The sequence below is a fragment of the Microtus pennsylvanicus genome, chromosome 1 (assembly GCF_037038515.1).
Source record: "Microtus pennsylvanicus isolate mMicPen1 chromosome 1, mMicPen1.hap1, whole genome shotgun sequence".
NCBI classification, from domain to species: domain Eukaryota; kingdom Metazoa; phylum Chordata; class Mammalia; order Rodentia; family Cricetidae; genus Microtus; species Microtus pennsylvanicus.
This window is the reverse complement of record NC_134579.1, coordinates 105,297,582-105,319,234: the sequence shown is the minus strand read 5'-3', so window position 1 is coordinate 105,319,234 and position 21,653 is coordinate 105,297,582. Positions and strand designations below refer to the sequence as shown.

Sequence of the window (21,653 nt, the reverse complement as noted above, 5' to 3'; positions counted from 1 at the left end):
GAAAGGAGGAGGCAGGGTCCGGGGGGAGGGAGAGGGGGGCGAGAGAGGGTAATGGGGTGAAACGACTGAAATTTATTATATACACGTCTAAAACTGTCAAAGGCCTTTTAAAAATTAAATTAAAAATGTAAAGGGAGAAAAATCAAGGGAAGATTCACTAAATGAACACCTTGAATGTAAAAGGAAATGCTAACTGCCCCGCAGGGGAAGTCTTTGATTTTTCCTCTTGTTTCCTTCCTAAAATATCCTTATCCCCAAAGAAGCTATTGTTAGGAAAAAAAAAAAAGCCCCTGTACTTTGTCTTCATGGAAAAAGAAGGGAGATTTAACTCAAAATAAAAACCCAATTCCCATGGAAATGGGACACTGTGGGATTAGCAGTGGCATCGTTATGTTCTGTTTCCGTATTGATTAATTCCAGCCAGGCTGAAATTTGCATGTGATTTACAATCATTGCCTTTCACAAATGTCTTCATTTAGCCGTATTTTGAGCATGGTATGACAAGATTATTGCAAATCACAGCTCCATCACAGAAGAATTTGCTAAAGGGGGGAAAAACAGTCACAATTTCATTGGGCATATTACAAAAGCGATGATGGGTTTGGGAAGAGCAGGCGCAGCTTTGTGTGCCTGGTGCATTCTTCTTCAGCTCCCCAGTGTCAGCAGGGCACGCAGGCCTTTCCAAATGTCTTCCTGTTAGTGTCTAGAAGCACAGCTTCTGACAGCCATGAGGAGGGGAGTCAACATGAGCATGATGTATTTGGAGTGGAATGTCAGGAAATTTACAACAGTGTAAAAGAAAAGAAAAAAAAAAGAACCTCTGTGTCTCAGGCCAGCTTTGCTGAACATCACATTTCATCACCCAGACCCCCAGCAACCTCTCACACAACACACTTTTGAAGCTAATTGGGGGAATGTTTAATGAGTGACGAGCTATTCCATCGCTGGATCCTGAAGAAGCTGAATTCTTAATGAAGTCTTCAAGAATCTGCATGTTTAGGATTGCAGAATGAATGGGGCAGAGGTCAAGACACCTGCTGCCAAGACTCCAACCTAAGTCTAATACTCAGGACCCAGGGAGAAAAGAAAACAGATCCCCTCAAGCTGTTTTCTCACCTCCACAAGCATACTACAGCATGCACATGTGTGAGTGCGTCCCACACACAAAAATAAAATAAATAATACTGAAAAACATATTTAAGAGTAAGGATAGCAAAGCATTCTTGCTAGAAAGAATAGCATCATTCAATCAACAAGTCCATCCTAGGTGCCTCTTGATACTACAGAAAGTCTCTGATCTGATTTGACACAATCTACACTCCACAGAGAAGAGGAAATACCAACAGAAAAACTGCTTCAATTATACTGGCCTGTGGGTGTGTCAATAGGGGACGGTCTTGAATGCCGATACATACGTGAAAGCAAAACCACAATGAACTGCACTGCCCCTAGGCAGGTTATCCTGAGCTAGCTAAGCGTAAGTCGATGAAAAAAGCAGCAAGAGCATTCCTTGCGATTTCTACTTCAACTTCTGCTCTGACTTCTATCTTTGATGGAGTACAACCTGGAAATATAAGGAAAATAAATCCTTTCCTTCCCTAGTTTTACTTTTGGTCATTGTTGCTATTCAAAGTACACCACCTTTCATGGATACGTCAACAAGTACATCGTGGTATTTTAAGACAGTCACAATGTATTGCCCATCAAATATTTTGTTAATGTTCAACTAAGATATTAAAGCCCCTGATGTGAAGCTGGTTGAGAACCAACTGAATTTCACATGTTGCTAAAAAGCCATGGGGTGGGGGGGGGGGGGGGAGAGAAGAATAATGATAGTCTGGGGGGATGAAATACAGACAGGAGATCCTGGTAAAGCTAGAAGAAACCTTTTTAATACTACAAGCCATCAGCAAATGGAGGATATCGATATCATGAGGATATAAGTACATATTCCTCTCCCTGATGAGAAGAGCACATAAAATCCTGTTATGTCTGATGGCCATACAAAGAACACAGCTTGAGATTTTCAGGCCCCAACACTCCATAAACTATTCTTTCTGCTCTACGGCACAGACAGCTAGTTCATTGTCTGGTTTGGGTATTAAGAAGCAACCCTTAAAAATATAAGTATTGAAACTTTGATGCCTGACACAGCAAGAGTCTGAGGTGGGATCCTGAAAGGGGACTAGATCAGGAAGACAGACATTATTCATGGATTATGTGAATTGGTCGCTAGGAGTGGGGGGGCCTCCCTGGAGAATATAGGCCAACTGGAAAATATATGTAAAGGGTATTTTGGGGAACTTGTCCCTTCCCCATCTCTAAATACTCTCATTCTTTATATATTCTCCATATATAGTCTCTGTATAAATATTCTTTCAACATACATATATTCTCTATATATTTTCCTTATTCTATATGGATTTTATCTATATATAATATAGATTGATTATGCACACACACCGTGTATGTGAAGGTGCGTGCATGTGTGTCTGTGATAGCACAGGGCAAACCCAGGTTTGGGTTTCAGTTGAAAGAGTTCAAGTACAACTAGAAGAGATTGACATTAGGGGTTCAAAAACCTATGATTCCGCACTTTCTCAAAGAGCTGTTATGTTCCTGTGGCCTATCCAAGCCTTTAATCTGTAAAGAAGCCAGAGAAGAACACCAAGAAGAGAGAACAGGAACAAATGGCAGCCACTAAGAGAGACATCTCAAGGAAATGCTCCTTCCTTTACCTCTGAATGGAGAAACACAAGGTCCTCGAAGGAGTCGCTGTTCCTAAATGTGTCTGGCAACATTAAGGGCTGACGACCTTCAAGGAGCCATGTGGGGAGACAGTTGGAAACACTTTTCCTCCTTCATCATTCTCAGTCTTCCCACTAATTCTAAAACATACATGCTTTACTCACAAATGTAATTCCACCAAGTTTCCACCATGTACCTTTGCAAAGTGGGAAAGAACCTTTGAAGGCAATAATGCCACAGGTTCCGATCCAAGGCTAGGGTTCCATGATCTGATTCCCTGCTAATATGCATGAAGGGCTTTACCCTCAACGCTATGTAAACTACACATCAAAGGGCAGACTTGAAATCCCTAGCACCTACATAAAAAAAAAAAACAAGCATAGGGAACACACTAAATAAACATTATTTGTTTTTAAGGATGGGTGAGAAGATGTGTAATTTTAATTCGAGGACAGATGAAAAGTTAGTGAAATCCTGGAGTTCACTGGTTAGGCAGTCTAGCTTAAAGGATGAGCCCTGGGTTCGGAGAGATCTTGTCAAAAGAGGTAGATACCAACACTAACGTCTGGCTTCTGTCCCAAAGTACATACACATGCACACACCAGTGTGTGTGCACATGAGCCTACATACACGTGGTTACACAAATACACACACATAGCCACTCTCACTATCTGACAGTATTACGGACAAACAACATTCCAAAGCTGATGCCATAATGAGGCATCCACTTGGGAAGAACAAACTCAGGCTGGCAGCAGGGAGCAAGCCTGCTGTGCCTTCAGCTGCTCATTCACCAAACCTGGAAAGCCAAGTCCCCAGAGGGCTCCATCCATCAAACATATGATGCTACAATTGGATCCAGAAAAGCAATTAGCAAGTACACTCTTCCAACAAAATGGGAGATTAGGGCCCAACCAACACCAGCCAGAGAGATCAACACAGAGAGGTTCACTCTCAGGTCATCCAGTCCTTCTCAGCAGTGCTGGCTTTCGCGTTCCCTCATCCTGTTCTCCAGCCAGTGCAACACCACGGTTCAACAGCGAGCTGCACACAGCACATGCCAAGGGCATTGCTTCCACAACCTTTATTCATTGAAGTCTGATCTGTTCTACTGGGGACAAGCGACAGGCCAGAAACTGAGCTGAGGCCGCAAGAGTAAAAGAAACTGCTAAACATTGTGAGATTAGAGTACCCAATCAAAACCATAAAATTAAAAATGGCAACACCAACAACAAAATAACAACTATGTTTTACTGCCTCCTTAAAAGATAAAGTTTATAGAAAACATTAAGCAGACCTGGGTATGGTGGCACATGCCTATAATCATGGACACTGAAGGTAGAGGCAGAAGGATCAGAAATTCAGAGGCAACTGTGACTATAAGGGATAACTGAGGCCTGGGATATGTGAGTCTCTTTCTCAACAGTAACAAAGGAAGGGAAGGAAGAAAGAAGGGAGGAAGGCAGAGATGGAAAAAGGGAGGGGAAGGAAGAAAGGAAGAAAGAAAGGGAGGGAGGGAAGGAGGAAGGGGAGAGAGTAAAAGAGGCAGGGAGAAAGACAGAGGTGTGGAGAAGGAAGGGAGGGAGAGGGATATTACATTGGTATTTTAGGAAATAGAGAGATGGCCCAGAAACTCAATTGGGTATACTAATCTAGTAGAAGACCTGAATTTGGTTCTCGGCACCTATGATTCACAACCCTCTGTAACTCCACTTCATCAGAGTATCTGATGCCTTTTTCTGGCCTCCTCCAGGACATACATGCATGTGGTACACATAAATTCATGTGGTCATGCACACATGCACAAAAAGAATAAGCAAACAAATAAATACAAATATAATTTTAAAATTTGCTCCCTACCATCTTGAAAACAGTATCTACAGATCTGTCTTACTTCATGTGTATGAATCTCTAAGACAAATCACAATATTATTTCATTTATTATATTTAGTCAACCCCTCACTGAATTTCTTCAACTCAAGTCAAAGGAACAAATAATTTCCCCCTTCTTTCTTCCATTTTCCTGGCAGTCTCAACCTTGTAGCCCTGAGACCTACAGCAATTGCTCCTCTGATGGACACTTTCTCCTTCAGGAAATGACATTGTGACACAGGTAAAAGGTGATTTAGGTAGACCGCTGTGTCCGAAATTGTCGGGATCTGATTTAGAGACCTTGCTTTTGTCAAGAAAGACAGTTGGGTGTCTGTTTTAAAGAAGGACTGGGAATATTTTCATCAAAGGTTTGAATTGAAAAACGGTAGGAGGTAAATATCTGAGATGTTGCCCAGAAAGACTGCAGTATCTGTGCAATTACCATTAACACAGGGCAGCGGCTGCTCGATGGAGTAATTCAATCTGGTGGCCTACATTTCATCACTTGGCAATTCAGAGCCAAGACATAAAAGCTGCTCTCTCTCTCTCTCCCTCTCTCTGTCTGTCTGTCTCTCTCTCTCTCTCTCTCTCTCTGTCTCTCTCTCTCTGTCTCTCTCTCTCTCTCTCTGTCTGTCTCTCTCTCTCTCTCTCTCTCTCTCTCTCTCTCTCTCTCTCTCTCTCTCTCTCTCTCTCTCTCTCTGTGTATGTATGCTGTAACTGGGCTCTTCTGTATGCATTCTCTTTCTCTAACTCCTACCAAGTTGGGTGTTGCTTGCTTCACAAAGCCCAATCATGTATCTCTGAACATCTAATAAAGAAACACAAGATAGTCTCTGACGGAAATTCTGACATTTGTCACAGTCAGGTTTTATGTGACCTTGTCAATGACAGAAAAGGACAAGATGCAAAGGGTTCCCACGTTTAAAACACGGGATACAGAAGATACACCTCACATGATGACACACAACGGGGAAATGGTTTTCCTCATTGTCCAAGGAGCTTTACTGACACACAAATGAAATCCAAAAAGGCACACATATTTAAGATCTACAGTTTGGTAATTTGGCAAGGAGAACATTTTCTTTCCTTATTTCTTTGTCTGCTGGAGTCATCCTTATCTCCATCTTAGTGTTTAAGGCGGGGTCTCTCACTGAACCTGGAGTTTGTCATTTCAGCTAGACTGGCTGGCCAGCTAGTAGGATAGCCCTGTCTCTATCTCCCAGTGCTGGTGTTACAAGTGTAGCATTAAACCTGGTATTTATGTGGGTGTTGGGGTCTGAACACAGGTCCTCATGCTTGCACAGCAAGAACTTTATTCACTGAGCCATTTCTCAGCCCTGTGTTTGGCTTTTTATAAATCACTATCCTGCTTCTTAGAGTGGTGGTACCATTTCACATTTCCAGAAGGAGTGTGGAAGAACTCCAATTCCTCAACATCCTCACCAACCCTGGAAGTTATCTGTAGATGGTTTTAAAGGCATGCATTCCTTCTCATTTTGCTTCCCTTTAACCGCTCAGTGACACCCTTACTTGATTTTGTGTTATCTAGTGAGTATACTATCACTTTCAATCTTCTGCACATTATTGAAAGTGAATTTTGTTTTCCTATTACCATAAATTAGGATTTTCTTGCTCAGTCTAAATACAACTCCTTTATTGGATAAATATTTGACATGCTATATAAAATGGTCACTTAACCCCTTGCTAGCACCATTTGAGAGATACATGCACTGGAATATGCTATACTTTGAATCTGAAATGAAAACTCATGTTTGGCTTTGTTTGCCATCTGATGGTCTTTGGGGGGAGGTGATAAGTTCCTGAAAGCTCTGTCCTAGTCCATAAGTAGAGGGTACTGAATGATCCTGGACCTGGTGGTTGTGACCTGGATGATGTGAGTGCTGGGAAAGTTAGCAAGTGTTCTAATCACAGAGCCATCTCTCCAGTACCCCACATGATATTAATAACCAAATTAGAAACACCCTGAAACTGAAAGGAGTTTTGTTATAATAAGCCTACAAAGTAAAAGTACTTATGTACACTAATCCTCAAATTCCCAGAAAAGAAGCAAATTAAGTTTCTAATACTTTAAATACACCTAATTAAAATAAATTCTTGCACAGGTCAACTGTGAAACATTTTAGAAATTCAAATTTACCTTCCTTAGGTACTCCTCACCAAGCAAGACCAGAAAAAAAAGTTTGGTTTAATAAAAACAGCCAACTCTTCCCAGATTTATTGTAGTAAGTATATGTCAGTGATTTTCAATCCATTTCTTTAATAAATATCATGCTTATTGACAAGTAATTGAGAATCATTACTACTTCAGGTTGCATCTTGTTTTCATGTTTCTTTGAGCAAACTGAATCAATATTTTAATTATATCAAATTATCTTGCCATAATTTTGCAGTGCATTCATTTTAACTCATTTCTCTGACCTTAAGCAATTTAAAATATTAGAAGGATATTGACTGTACTAATGGGTATTCATCAGATATGGGGGCCACTTTAACTAAGAATAACACAGCACTAAAAACTCATCATAATCTAAATTTTTTGCTTACTTTTATTGGCTATAGAGGAGGCTCTCTCTGCCCTGGGTCAAGTTAATGAACATGTGTATTTAAGTTCTTGTGTGATTGTGTAAGAGAGAGATTAGTGCTCTCTTTGGGGAAAAGGTGTTTTATAATTAGCAATGCCCTCTTAAATTTATTCTGTAAAATCAAAGCTGGTTACCTTTTCGCTGATCCTCCTGTCCCCGTATCTCTTCCATCTCCCAGCCCTGCTTAAAAGCTCCCACCCTAAAATTTCTACTCTTTCCCCCCACCCATATCTCTTATATTGCTATGGCCCCACATGAAAGAATCCCCCAACACAATGGCATTTTACTAGTTTCCTTATTTCTGCAGATCTGCAAAGCTTCCAGGGCTCTAGCCTTCCCCTGAACTGAAGGCTACGGATGGATTCTGAGGAAAGGGAAATCACGGTGGTCAGTGAGGAATCTCATGAGTAGTCTACCAGCCTCCAAAGAACAGTTCCAAACCTGTGCTGACACATGAGCCTAGCTAAACTCTGTGGGTCTCAGAACAAAACAAAACTGGATAACGTGAAAATCAACAACCAAACATGAGTGTGGGGAGAGGAGGAGCTTTGTAGAGAGAAGAGATGGTGAAAGAAGTGACAGGGGACTTTAATAAATCAGAATGCACACTAGGTGAGTATAAAAACTACAAAATTAAACTTTTTCAACTTTAATATTTGTCACAAAAATTTGACAATATTGTAAAACAAAACTTTTGGATAAATTTAACTATATATGCTTTGTTTTCTAGGAAAGGAATGCTTTCGCATCAAGCCAATGTTTGTAAAGATTTTTTTATTTTTTGTTTATATAGCTTAATATTTTACTCAGGACCTCAGCGAGCCATTGTTCATATGAAAAGGTGCAGGGGTCATAACTATCAATACTACTGCCTTAAAATTTGGAACTAAGTAATCTTAAAATGCTCAATTACTAATTCAAGTTAAGAAAAAACACAATCCTAGACCTGGCCAGATAGTTCAACAAGTAAAGACATGAGTTCAATCCTAAGGACACATATGGTTAAGGGTGAAAAACTATCCCCAAAGGTTTATCTCGGATCTCTCTGCAGGTACCACGGTGCATGTATACCCACACATATATGCATACATTAAACTAAGTATAGAATAAAAAAATACTGAACACATAAATACTAGCAGCATCTGTATGGGCTGGTTTTATAACAATTTGACACAAGCTATAGTCATCAGAGAGGAGGGAGCCTCAATTGAGAAAATACCTCCATAAGATCTGGCTAAATAAAAGCAGGTAGGGCATTTTCTTAGTTAGTGATTGATGGGGAAGGACCCAGCTCAGTGTGAGGTCAGGGACAGCAGCTGAGGCATTGTGAGAGTCCAGGCATGGCTACTGGTGAAGGTGAAGACTCAGAATTAAAGGGATCATGCAGAGAAGTTGAGGCGTGGCATAATGATGAGAGCCCAGGAGAAGTTACTGGTAAAAGTGCAGTCTAGCTGCAGCAGAAGACCCCAGCAGTTTGGAGATGCCAGTATCATGGAGTGAAGCCAGCCAGAGCCTACAAGACAAGCTGTGTATGTTGCAGGGGGTGGAGTCAGAAAATCATGAGTGGATACATACATTAGACAATGAGTTATTTATACAATTGAAATTTGGTTTTGCTTTAATGTAATTGAGATTGTGCCCTGATCCTTCTCTCTTAAAATACAAAGCATTTAATTTTTTAAAAAAAATTCGTACAAGAGCCCACAGTTGAAAGACTGAATTTTGAAGAGATTTTAAGTTTTTAAAGAGACTTTGGGTTTTTTAATGAACTAAATTTTAAAGTGTTTGAATTTGTAAAGACTGTGGGACATTTTAAGATTATAAAATGCTTTTCATTGTGATTTATATAATGATGTGTGACCTTGAGAATGAGTAAGAAAGGAAAGATTAAGCAATGAGTTTGTGTTTCAAGCTGACAACTGTGTTGGCTAGTGTTATGTCAGCTTGACACAAAATATAGTCATCAGAGAGGGGAGTCTGAATTGAGAAAGTACCTCTATAAGACCAGGATGTAGGGCATTTTCATTAGTGATTGATAGGGGAGGGCCCAGCCCATGGTGAGTGATTCCACTCCTGGGATGGTGGACCTGGGTGCTGTAAGAAAGTAGTTTGAACAAGCCATGAGGAGCAAGGCAGTAAACAGCACCCCTCCATGGCCTCTGCATTAGCACCTGCTTCCAGATTCCTGCCTTGCTTGAGTGCCTATCCTGACTTCCTTTGATGATGAACAGTGACGTGGATGTGTAAGTCAAATAAAGCTTTTCCCCAAGTTGCCTTTGGTCATAGTATCTCATCACAGCAACAGTAACCCTAACTAAGACCGCACTTCAGTTAATATTGTGGTATTGAATTCTGCCCTGCTGGAACCCCAACCTTCAGCCCTGAGGGTTACCTTCTTCTAAAGTGAAAAGAAAGAAAAAGAATGAGGAAAACACTACAAAGAGAGTGGTGCTGGCTTTGCCTTGTAAATCTAGAGTCTACAGAGGGGAAGCCGCCATCTGAGGAGCTCCACTGGGCCCCGACTGTTCACACTTCTGTCTACAGATGTTTTATTAGTGTCACTTTGTACACTGTAAAAATACTCACACTTCCTTACTGGCCACGTGTCTCTGGTTATGATCTCCCATCAGGCATTTCTCTTCTTAAAAGGCTAAGGGATTAATTAACCAGTCATTTTAAGTCTCTGGCACTGACACATTGGCTTTTGGTTTACTTTGATGCTGTGTTGGAGGTTGTGCACTGAGCTACAGCCATTAAGAGCAATCTGATCTTCAGTAAGACCCTATGAGTCTCAAGGTTCCCTGAGTAAAGGACTGTCCCAGGTATCTCAAACAACTAAGACCTCACAGAGAAAACTCTGGCGTTGAGATTTCTCAAGTCACTACTTATGACCTAATCAGAATTCTGGCGTGAGATTTCCACAACAGTCAGTAATCTCATGTGACAAATTTCACAGGAATAACCCTGAGTGCCTTTTAAAGACTTAGAAATATACACTGTGTCCAATAATTGAGAATAAAAAGGTAGTTTAGGCAGTCATTGACCTATACATGTGTATGCAAGACAATTTTGAAATTCTTGTGAAAGCTTCAAAATTGTCCCCTAACTTCATTCAGGATGTGAAACTGTGGATGACTGTTGAAACACACAACAGCTTTTTGTTTTCTTTCTAAATATGAAAAGTGAGCTGGGAACACAGACGCATGTAGAGCGTTCACGTTTCCTGATTTGAAACTGGACCTCTAGGAAGAGAAAGGCCATGCGTGTGACAACTTAAATCCCGCGAATCACACTAATTGACAGCACAATGACCCTGGCGGAGTGAGAACTAAATACAAGGCTACAAAAGGCTAGATAAATGGGAAAGATGATAGGTTTTCTTTTTACTATCCTGAATGTCACTTCGGGGTTTTGTGTGTGTATATAAGAACATTTTTGTCTTCTTCTCTCATACCATCTACAACCTACAATTGGCAGAGTCTGCTATTATAGTTAAAGTTCAAGACCAGCTTGGCTCACATAGAAAGATCCTGTCTTAAAAACAACAATAATAAAAAACAAACAACCAAAAAAACCAACAATATAACGTACCTTACAAAAACCATTCAACAAAGGAAAATGTTCAAAGGCTTCCATACTAAACACACAGCAGTTTTTTGGTTGTTTTTGTTTTTTTTTTAAGGTGAGCTGTGAACAGACGCATGTAGAGCGTTCACACGTCCTGATTTGAATCTGGAACTATAGGAAGAGTAAAGCCATGCATGTGACCACTTAAATCCTCGCAATCACACCAAATCAGCATCACAATGACACTACATGAAGTTAAAATCAATATATAAATATAACCAATGAGGTCATGCTTTAGTATTCACTCATGCTGACAATTTTACCCATGCTGTAGAACCAGACCAGGATAGAGGTTGGAAGTCAGAAGATGCAGCAGTTAAGACCACTGCCTGCTCTTCGAAAAGTCCCAAGTTCAATTCCCAGCAACCACATGGTGGCTGACAACCATCGGTAATGAGACCTGGTAAGTAATCTTCATCAACTTAGACCATGAAGCCCAATATGGACAAGTTCAACAGGACCACCATATACCGGCTGCCAATGCATTCTTCAGCATTGCCAAATAATAAATAATAAAAAAGAAGAGAAAAAGAACAAGTGGGATGGCTCAGCTAGTCAAGTACACATAGCCAGAAGATGATTCACAGCTTGAGTTCTATCCCCTAAAAGCCACATACAGGTGGAAGGACAGAATTCACACCAGTGTTCTCCGAGTGGGCCTGCAAATGAACACACAGGCACGTGCTCACACTCCCACCCTCCCCCAACAATTGTGTTTGGGTTGTTTTAAAGCAGAGCTGGTGAGCGGGCTCAGCAGGTAACAATATTACTGAATGAGCCTGATGATATCTCTCCCAAGAAATCATGCAAAGGTAAAAGGAGACAACTAGCCGCATGGTGAGCACACACCATTAGACACTAATGGAGAAATACACACCACTTACACAAAAAGCTTGAAAATAATTATAAAGACTAAATGAACTAACACTGATTTGACTGAAAAAAATATCAAGTTTGAATGTATAAAGTCTGATGAACAGAATCAGAAATAAAAAGATTAAAATAATTATCTATCACTTAAACAAAAATTGCATACATAGAATATCCAAGTATTAAATCATAAATTTCATTTGTCAAAACAAAAACCCAGGAGCTTAGTACAAGTAAAATCTCATTGCATCTCAGTTCTCAGATTACCCTCACAATATCTAACATTTTAATGAAGATTTCCATTCGTATCTACGTGTAAGATCTAGTTGCTTATTTATTTATTTGCCAATGTGATACAAACTAGAGTATCAGACTGCTTGTGGGCAGGTTTATAGGACATTTTCTGGATTTATGATTAATGTCAAAGGGCCCAAGCCACTGTGGGTGGTGCTACATGTGAGCAGGTGTCCTGGGTTCTGTAAGAAAGCAGAATGAACAAGTCACGAGGAGCAAGCCAATAAGCAGCAGCCCTCCATAGCCTGTTCTTCAGCTCCTGCTTCCAAAGTCCTGTCTTTCCTTGGCTTCCTTCCTGCCTTGGCTTCCTTCCTGCCTTGGCTTCCTTCAGTAATAAACTACAAATCCTAAGGTAAAATAAACCCTTACCTTTTAGAGACACTTTTGATGAGGATGGTTATTATACCAATAAAAACTAATTGTGTGTGTGTGTATGTGTCTGTCTGTCTGTCTGTCCATATGCAAGCAGGTGAAATCAGAGAGAAGAAGAAGGGGGTTGAATCCCACAAAGCCAGAATTACAGGTGGCTGCAATTCATCTAACCAGACAGACAGAAACAGAATTCCAGGGTTGGCAAGAGTAGCAAGTGTTCATAACCACTGGCCATTTCTTCAGCACTAGAACTCAGCTTTCTCAGTCACCAATGGGCTAGAGGTCAGGGTGATTTCTGAAACTCCTGTGACAAGAACATGTCTCTGACTACAAAGCTATAGAAACCAAAGTAGCAGGTATGTATGACTCTGGAAAGTGTCCGGCTGACAGTTCACATAATGACCTGTGCCTGCTTGATGCCTGTGCACTGCGGAACATAGGATTCCGCTTTTTCATGAGGCTCTTCAACTGCTTAACGTAATAAACAGTTACTTCTAAAAAGACCTCATGTAATGAAAACAATACAGTGGTATTGCAAAGTTCTTAAACAAATATTTCAAAATTTCTTTAAATGGGAGGTGGAGGCTGGGGGTGCATGTGAGTTGGCAGAGTGCTTACCTAGCATGCACAAAGGCCTAGGTTTGATGCCCAGCACCCCATAAACAAGGTGGGGTGGTGCACACATCTTTAATCCTACAACTTTGGAAGTTAGAAGGGGTCAAAGTAGAAATTCAAGATCATCCCAGCTCCACAACAAGTTGTAAGCCAGCTTGGGATAGTGTCTCAAGAAAATGCACATATACAATAAATAAATAAAATAAATATGCTAACAGAACAAAATACCTTTACTTCTTGTGTTTAGGGCTGAGATGTTAACGTCCAATGACAGCACAGTGCATAGCCCTAATTTTCCCTTAGCAATGCCATGCATTTTAGAAGTATTATACCTACTGGAGGACCCCAAGAAATACAAAATACTGTCGTTTGGGGGATTGAAATGGAAATGTAGGATCTGGAGAGGGATGGCTTGGTGGTTAAGAACACTTAGTCCTACTGCAGAGGACCTGAATTCAGTTCCCAACACCCACCATCAGGTGCTGCCTGACTCCGGCTTATCCCTTCTGGCCCCTTCAGGCAACTGCACTCACGTGCACGTAACCACCCACCTCACACATACACACACCATTTGAAATAGTATTCATCTTTATTAGAAAGTGGAAATTAATAATTGGGGCGGGAGATCTACATATCAAAACTTAGGTGAATCCTGAGGTACCCCAGGAACACTACCCATGTGTTTCTGATTTCCTTTATTGTGCTCAGTCCTGATAAGAGTTTATGAGCTGTGATGCACACAGGAAATATGGAGAGTGCAGCAGGAACCAGGGCTGCTGAGCCTTGCTGCGTTTTTAAGTGCTCCTTAAAGTTCTGAGGCCGGCCCTACACGGCAGCTGTTTGAGCTGAGATCATTCTGCTTTACAACACATGCCAAGCAAGCTTGGAGATAGAGTTTATAAGCTCTGACATGCAGTTGTCACCTACTTGAAAACAGCCAACATCCCCAAATCACCATGATTTATAACCGGTCACAAGGGGAGTTGGCCATGGCTTTTATTTGATTTTGTTTTTTCCTCTTCACGGGTTACAGAAGAGCCATTAAGTGTAGTATGAAAAAGGTGACTTTAAACATGACTATTAGTAGAGCTAATTACTAAAGGAAAATCAGAAATCATTTATTAGTCTGCTAAGCAAATAAGGTTTGTTAGAAGAAATTTATAGCTCCAGTCCTTGGGTGATGGCTGGTTTATCAGAGCATATGTGTCTAGGACCTGACAGTTTATTAACTGTGCTGTATCTAACAGCATGCCACTAAGGTGCTTTTCATAAAACGACGCTGCTATTTTAAATGGATAAACACTTCTATATGAGCAAAATGCATTCTAAATGTTTGTCTTCTGAAGGCAAGCATTGGGAGGCAGTGAAGAGCCTCCAACTATCAGAGCTTCCAATGACTCCGGTTTACAGTCGGCGCTGATGACAGAAAAACATGGCACTTGGAGTGAGCTCGGCACCCCTCCCCTTTAACAAGCCCCAATCGGGCTCTCTAACCTCATTCACAATACTCTCAGTGTTTCACTGAAATCTAAGATTTTCATGAATGGGTAGGGAGGCATCTAATTTACAACTGTGGGGGTGGTAAACACATTTTTAAAGGAATATATTTTTAAAGCAGTTAAGCAAAGTGATGTCCTTTGATCTGAAAGATTCTGACTGATGAGTACCTGAATTGTGTGTCTGTGGTGTGTGTGTGTGTTTGTGTGTGTGTGTGTGGCGTGTGTTTGTGTTCAAAGCCTGTGACTCTCTGGTACATAGTTCACATCAATTTATATAACATTTATGTGATACAGACAGCTACTAACTTAAGGGCATCATTTTCAATTTTTGATGCCGTGACCTGCCTGGTCACTCTGGGACTGTCAGTCCTCTGCACTAAGTTCTTACTGTATTACCTACCTATGGAATAGGAGACGCGAATGCGTGAGTTTCTCTGTGGATACACATCTCTACATGAGCAAAATTTAGTTTGAAAAAAAATGAAATATGCATTAATAATTCATTAAAGGACATGTACTTTCACTAAGAGACCCATCAATAGAAAGCTGGTGCTGAAAGTCAGTACCGAGGATCTCATAGTGCCCTCTGTAGCATGGAAAGGCCAACAGGGCCAACATTAAGAACTGGTCCTTTGTGGCACCCATCACTGGCATGAAATACCACAACAGAAGGCCCTTTTGCTAAGTTTCTTCTGGGATGGCTTGTTATTTCCGTTTTCTCTTTAATGATTTCTTTCCTCCTTCACATCTTTGAGAAACATGGTAGAGAAAGTCATCTCCCCATAGTCATCAAAAGTATGTGAACTCTTAGTAGATTTGATAACATCCACTGCCAAGAAACTTTGCAGATAGTGTGAGAGTTAACATGGATCAAGCTGACAGGATCTAGAATGACCCGGAAACATATGTGCTGAGGTCACAGAACAGCTTACTGGAGTCAGTCGTCTCCTTTCCACCATGTGGATCCTAGGGATTAAACTCAAGTCATCAAGTTTGGCAGCAGGCACCTTTTCCTGCTAAGCTAGCTTACCATATCCCTAGAAGTATTTTTAAAAGTATAGTTCAAAAATATGGGGCCGGGCAGTGGTGGTGCACACGCCTTTAATCCCAGCACTCAGGAGGCAGAGGCAGGTGGATCTCTGTGAGTTCGAGGCCAGCCTGGTCTACAAGAGCTAGTTCCAGGACAGGCTCCAAAGCCACAGAGAAACCCTGTCTCGAAAATTCAAAAAAAAAATATGGTCACCTGGGATGGGGATGTGATCCACACCTATAAATGAATACCTACAAACAATTAAAAGTTGCTGAGGGCAGAGAGGGGGAAAGAGAATGAGAATTAAAATCTTCTCCAGGGATAACTCCTTACTTTGAAACCCAAAACCAAGTGAACAGATCTAAAACATGTGTATGTGTGTGTGTGTGTGTGTGTGTGTGTGTGTGTTATATGAAAGCAAAACTAAATGGTTTGATTTGCTTGTTTATAAATAAAAACACAAAAATAATTAAATAAAAGGGGGCCATGATTTTAAGAGGGAGTGGTAGGGGTGAAATATGGAAGGGTTTGAAGGGTGGAACGAAATGATTTTAGTAAAACAATTAAAATAACAATCAAAAATATAAATATATTCAATAATACATTTCTAATGAAAATATTTTAAATTACAAAAAAGTAAACAAATTATAATAAATGGCCATGGGATTTTTCAAGGGTTTGTAGTTAAAAACCTAAGAAGGAGACAAAGAACTTTCCATTTGGAAGAAAGGCACAGGACACCATGTTGCACTTTGTACCTGATCACAGAAAAATCCCTGAAAGTTAAGTAATGTGCAGAACAACAGTAATTACACACACACCCCATCTTAGGAGGTATAATGTTATTCAAACCCCCTTTCCTACAGTGTGAATCATAGGCTATCAGCACACTGGTTTCCTAGAGAAATTAAAGTGTGACAACTAGCAAGCTTGAATTTTAAAAGAAGTAACTGGAAGGAGGCTCTCAGGGGAGCAGGCAGGATGGTTCACCCTGGTCTAAGAGTCCCTTTCACGAGAGCATATGGGCTCAGCCAAAGAAGTCAATGACCTAATTACAGACGTGATTACAGGGCTCCAATTTATACCACTTCAGGGACTGGAAAGATGAAACATGAGGCCCTGAGTTCAGATCCATCACCCATAAAGAAAAACCAGCCTTGATGGGAAAGCAGAGACAGGAGGGTCCCTGGGAACTTAGCAGCCAGCCAGTCTAACCAATCAGTGAATTACAGATTAGATGACAGACCAATCTGATGGAGTGTTGTCTTTCTCCCAACTCTGGTCACTCCTCCCAACCACTTTTTTTTTTGGTGTCACAGGGTTGGTAACACACCCTGCAACCAATTTCTTATGAGTGGAATTACCGAATAGACCTTCCTTAACTGCCAAGCCCAAAACATAGGCATGTTAAATGTTCATGATGAGCTTTAAATCCCCCAATGGAAAAAAAAAAACAAAAACATAAACAGGCAACCCAGAGAAGAGGTCATTTCAATGTCATCATCACCAGGATGACAAAGAAAAGCATCTGTGCCTGAAGTTCACACAGAGTGAGACACAGCCAAGAAAAAACAGAATCCCACGCCCACGTGAAAGCTCCAGGAAGGAAAATTACTGATTCTATAACATGGACGCAAATGGCAAAATATACTTTCATGTTATTAATTTTTAGTGGTGCCCTCTGCCAATACAATATTGCATAGTTTGACATAAAGTTTATCTACTCATGAGCTGTGTGAAGAACAGAGACACTTAGAGGCCCTCAGTGGTTTCAAAGTGTATCATACTTCCTCTGCAGAGGATACAAGCTCAGTTTCTAAAACCTATATCAGGAGTTCACACCACCTGTAATTCAAGCTCCAGGAGATCTGACTCCCTCTTCAGGGCTCTACAGAACCAGCACTACTGTGCAAATATTCAACAACAAAAAAAATTTTAAAAAACAATTTAAAAAATTTTTAGGGGAAAAAAAACCTAGCACATGATGTTCATGAGCTCTGTTCAGTGTATGTTAATTATGTCATTTTGTTTAAGACTCACAACTCTATTAGGTGGGTGGTGAGGCAGAAACAAAGATATCAACCACCCTGCCAAAGGTCACACAACCAGTCGCATAGGTCATTCTGCTACTAGGTACTTCATTACATGTTACTCAGAGTAAAATTTCAAGTATATGTTTCAGACGGAAAGATATCCAGAAATGTTTAAATCAAACAGAAAATGTATTCACTGAGTTGACGTTTAAAAAATCAAAAACAACAAAAAGAAAGAAAACCCTACACATACTCCAACAAGTTTCAGATTGCTTGCCAAAAAGGAAAGAAAAACCCAGCAAATTGATTCCAAGTTGCCTATAATTTCATTTATATTTAGAATATGAGCTGAGCAGTGGATGCGTATGCAATGAGAGAGAGACAGAGTGTGTGTGAGTGTATGTGTGTGTATGTGTGTGTATAACACTCACAGTATTCAAAGCCTCCCCCAAACGTGCAAAGTTTGTTCCAAACCTTCTCTATTTTGTCTACTTTAAGAATTCTTTGCAATATGCTTATGTAAATAGTGCTCTTCACTGCTGTTCCCATCTCCAAAATCTTCTGCTTTTGCATAGACTGGAAAACTGACAGACCTAAGAAGACATCTTTGGAACACAAAACCAGGGAGACATAAACAAATAAAACCAGATCAAAAACAAAGACTTCTTTAAAAGCCTTCAGCAGAACAGAACAGACAGAGTCAAAGAACTGGGAGACGAGTACAATGAGCTGGATTGGTCCAAGAGTGAGCAAGCGCAGGTACAGATACAAACACACACACACACACACACACACACACACACACACACACACACACCACATGCACACAAATACAGACTTCATGATGCATGGATTATGAACAAACAAAACCAAAGGTTTTTCACCTTTGTTTACTAAAATCTATACTACAGTACATGGGAGATATCTAGTTTCTAGAGTGAGGAGGATACTTGAGCCATGGGGAAGTGTTTAAACAAGCACTTCTGATCTGGTAAGCCCCAAAGGTGAAGGACTTTAGCCTTTCCAAACCCAACAATTTATGGTTTAATGATAAGAATTGGTTCATCTGTAGTGATTTCCCCCATACACATATCAAAAAGTTGTTGAAGCAGATTAATGAAAAATGAAAAAATTAGTATGGGACTCAACCAATTACTGAGCCGGAGTCTTCTGTACTGATACACAGACCTCTAAGTACAAGGTAACAGTATGTTTGGGGGAGAGAGCAAGTACAGAAGTTGCAGATACATTATTTAAAAGCATGAAACTCACCAACATGGACCTTAGTCCCTGGTATTGAGTATTACATGTGATACTGTTGGAATGACACTTGAAACAGAGCCAGGGTTTGATGCGGGCCTGGCAACTCCACCAAGGATTTTGCAGGGTGATAACAGAACAATGCAGTATTGGAAACACATTCTGGGAGGGGGATTTTTATCATAGCTGAGAGCGAAACAGACATCTGGTACTCATCTTCTCCATGTACGCTAATAACACGACAGTTCTTGAGATAAGCAGAGTAAGTTGATTTTACCAAAGCAATTTTAGCAAAATGAAGAAGTTTTAAAGTTAAGCAAAGTTGTTTCAGCATTAAAAAAAAATCTCAAATCCTAATTAAGGATTTGTTAGTTATCAGATTATCATTAGAAAATAAAGCTAAGTATTCATAGAACTAAGGAAGTAGAAAACAAAACAAATGTCCATTCTTTAGACAACATTCTTCTTTCAGGACAGTTATAATGCCAATTAAAAAAAATTAACAAAAGACTGTTCGGGCTATAACTGAACATGGCAAAGGTAGTGGTTTGGGCTTTATTTCTGAAAAGGAGGTGGGGTGAGAATAGAGCCCATGCATGGAGGACAGGCACAACAGCTTCCAGATTTTACTTCCAACATCTCAACCCACACCCAGACTGGTGTGAAGAGATGGCAGATGGGACCACGTCTGTTCTTTCAACTGCTGAAGCAAGACGCTGAGAGCATCCTGCTCCTTCTGTAAGCATGAATATTTAGGCCCTGGATGCTAACTGTGCTAACTGTATGATGCGAGTCCAGAGCCGTCCTTACCATTCGCCTTGGATGACAGATTAAGACTAAGTTGTGTGGATGGGTACTTTTTAGTGAAACTTAAAAAAGACTCAACATTCATGGAAACAATGCTGATTTCCAAAATTTAACAAAAATCCATTGAGAAAAATGAGTCAGCAGAAGAGGGGTGAACATCTTAAGAGGACAAAGTTAAAAGTAGCTGCCCTGAATTAGTAGTTAGTGACCATGTTTCATAGGAAGTGTTCAGTCTTGGGTCTTCTAGGATCAAGCGTCCCTTCCAAACACAATTAAGTTCCTGTAAATACTGCAAAAAACTGTAACACTTCTATGTTATCTTGTGTAAATAATGCTGGCTTCCAATTCTTCCTCACTGATATCTTGAAAAGGAATACTGAATCCACAAAGGATAATTTTGTTGTAAAAATTTAATGAAGCAACCATTTTCTCTGTCTTTTAATGAAAGATAGTGTGATATCCCAGAAATATGTTTCCTCCATCCCCTCCCCTCCCCTAAGGGCAAACTGTAAGTATGGTAACTGCTGTCATATAAGCTAGATAGGGGATACCAACCAGAGTGTGAGGGAAACACCCCCAAATGTAAGAACAGAAATACAAGTCAAGTCACTGTGTACATAGAAGCTCTTCAGACAGCTTCAAAGAAGGTACCTTCATATGTAACCTGATTTCCATTAATTATGGAATTGGGCTGGCAAGAGCAATCATGTTTCCCCAAATTTGCCAAACATGCTAAGTACCCCAGCTAGGCAATTGCCTCCTGATCCTTAGGGCCCAACAGGATAAACCTTTGAGAAATAAGACAACTCTCAATGAAAGGGCAGAAATCTGTGTGCTCATGAGGAATGAGAGGGAACCCCTGACCGTGTTTTGTTCACACTGTAATGAGGATTTGTTACAGAAGGGGACCGATGGCAACACGAGGCGCGGAGGTGGAGGAGGAGATGAACTTACGAAGTAGCCTGTTCCCAAGCTGGAAGGAGCTGAACTCTGCAAAGAAAGCACAAAGACAGAGTGAGGAAGTCAGTAACGATTTTTAACATGCTCCCATCCACACAGCTCATTACCAGCCCTTTGTGAGCTTTTCATCCAGACATCACATGCACGGGCGTGAGGCCCCTTGTCATCTGCTACTGATACACAGAATGTGTTGCTTAATTTCCCCCTTTATATCTCTCAACAACTCAGAGATGCTAACGTGCTATTTACTGGATTCTGAGCTTCTGCAGTGGACGTAATTGCCAATTTATTTGACAGGCAGCTGGGTAATGAATTAATGATGGCATTTCGCCCTGCACTGAGACTAAACAGGCACGTGGCAGCCTGCCTCCCTGACTTCCTGACATTCAAGGCCTGGGTCTCAAGCTATTTGGTTTTGTGGCTGCAGAGAGGCAGGAAAGGGGAAAAAGTCCAGACTGACTTGAAAATAAAAAGCCCAATGGGTTTGGATGACTTTTTGGTATATGACCTACTTGTCAGTTTATTCCCTGAAGGCTTTGGTTAGTACACACTTGGCACTGTACAAAAATTAGACATTTTGTAAACATAATTAGTTGACTAAAATGCAAAGAATCCATGGTCAGAGGGAAGCAGTTTTTGTCTCAATATTACCAATTCAGACTGCCACAGCTCTGACACACTAAACCACTAAAAATCAATAACTCTGAGCAAAACTAAGGATATCATATACTTGGGGGGGGAGTCAAAGAATGAACATGGAAGCTGCTTGTATATCTTATTATGATCTATATGTATATATGTATGCCTATATAAGTTTATGTGTACAACGTGTGAGCAGATACTCTGAAGAGGCCAAAAGATATTGGATACTCTAGAACTGAAATTATAGGCAGCTGTGAGCTTCCTGATGTGAATGCTGGGGACTGAATTTGTATCCTCTACAAGAGGAACGAGTGATCTTAACCAATGAATCATCTCTCTAGTCCACACCCTGCTCTGCTTTTTTAAGACAAGCCCTCATGTAGTCTAGGCTTGCCCTCAATTACTGTGGGACAGAATACCA

The 21,653-nt window shown here is 40.6% G+C and overlaps 1 protein-coding gene across 3 annotated transcripts in view; it reads right to left on the bottom strand.

Annotated features, from left to right (window-relative positions):
• Auts2 (activator of transcription and developmental regulator AUTS2) overlaps positions 1-21,653 on the bottom strand; it is a 1,095,788-nt gene that overhangs the window by 582,068 nt on the left and 492,067 nt on the right. For all 3 annotated transcript variants that reach the window (XM_075977650.1, XM_075977670.1, XM_075977660.1), the window contains exon 4: positions 20,585-20,620. In XM_075977650.1, coding sequence (XP_075833765.1) covers positions 20,585-20,620 — 36 coding nt within the window. The remainder of the gene's footprint in view (positions 1-20,584; positions 20,621-21,653) is intronic.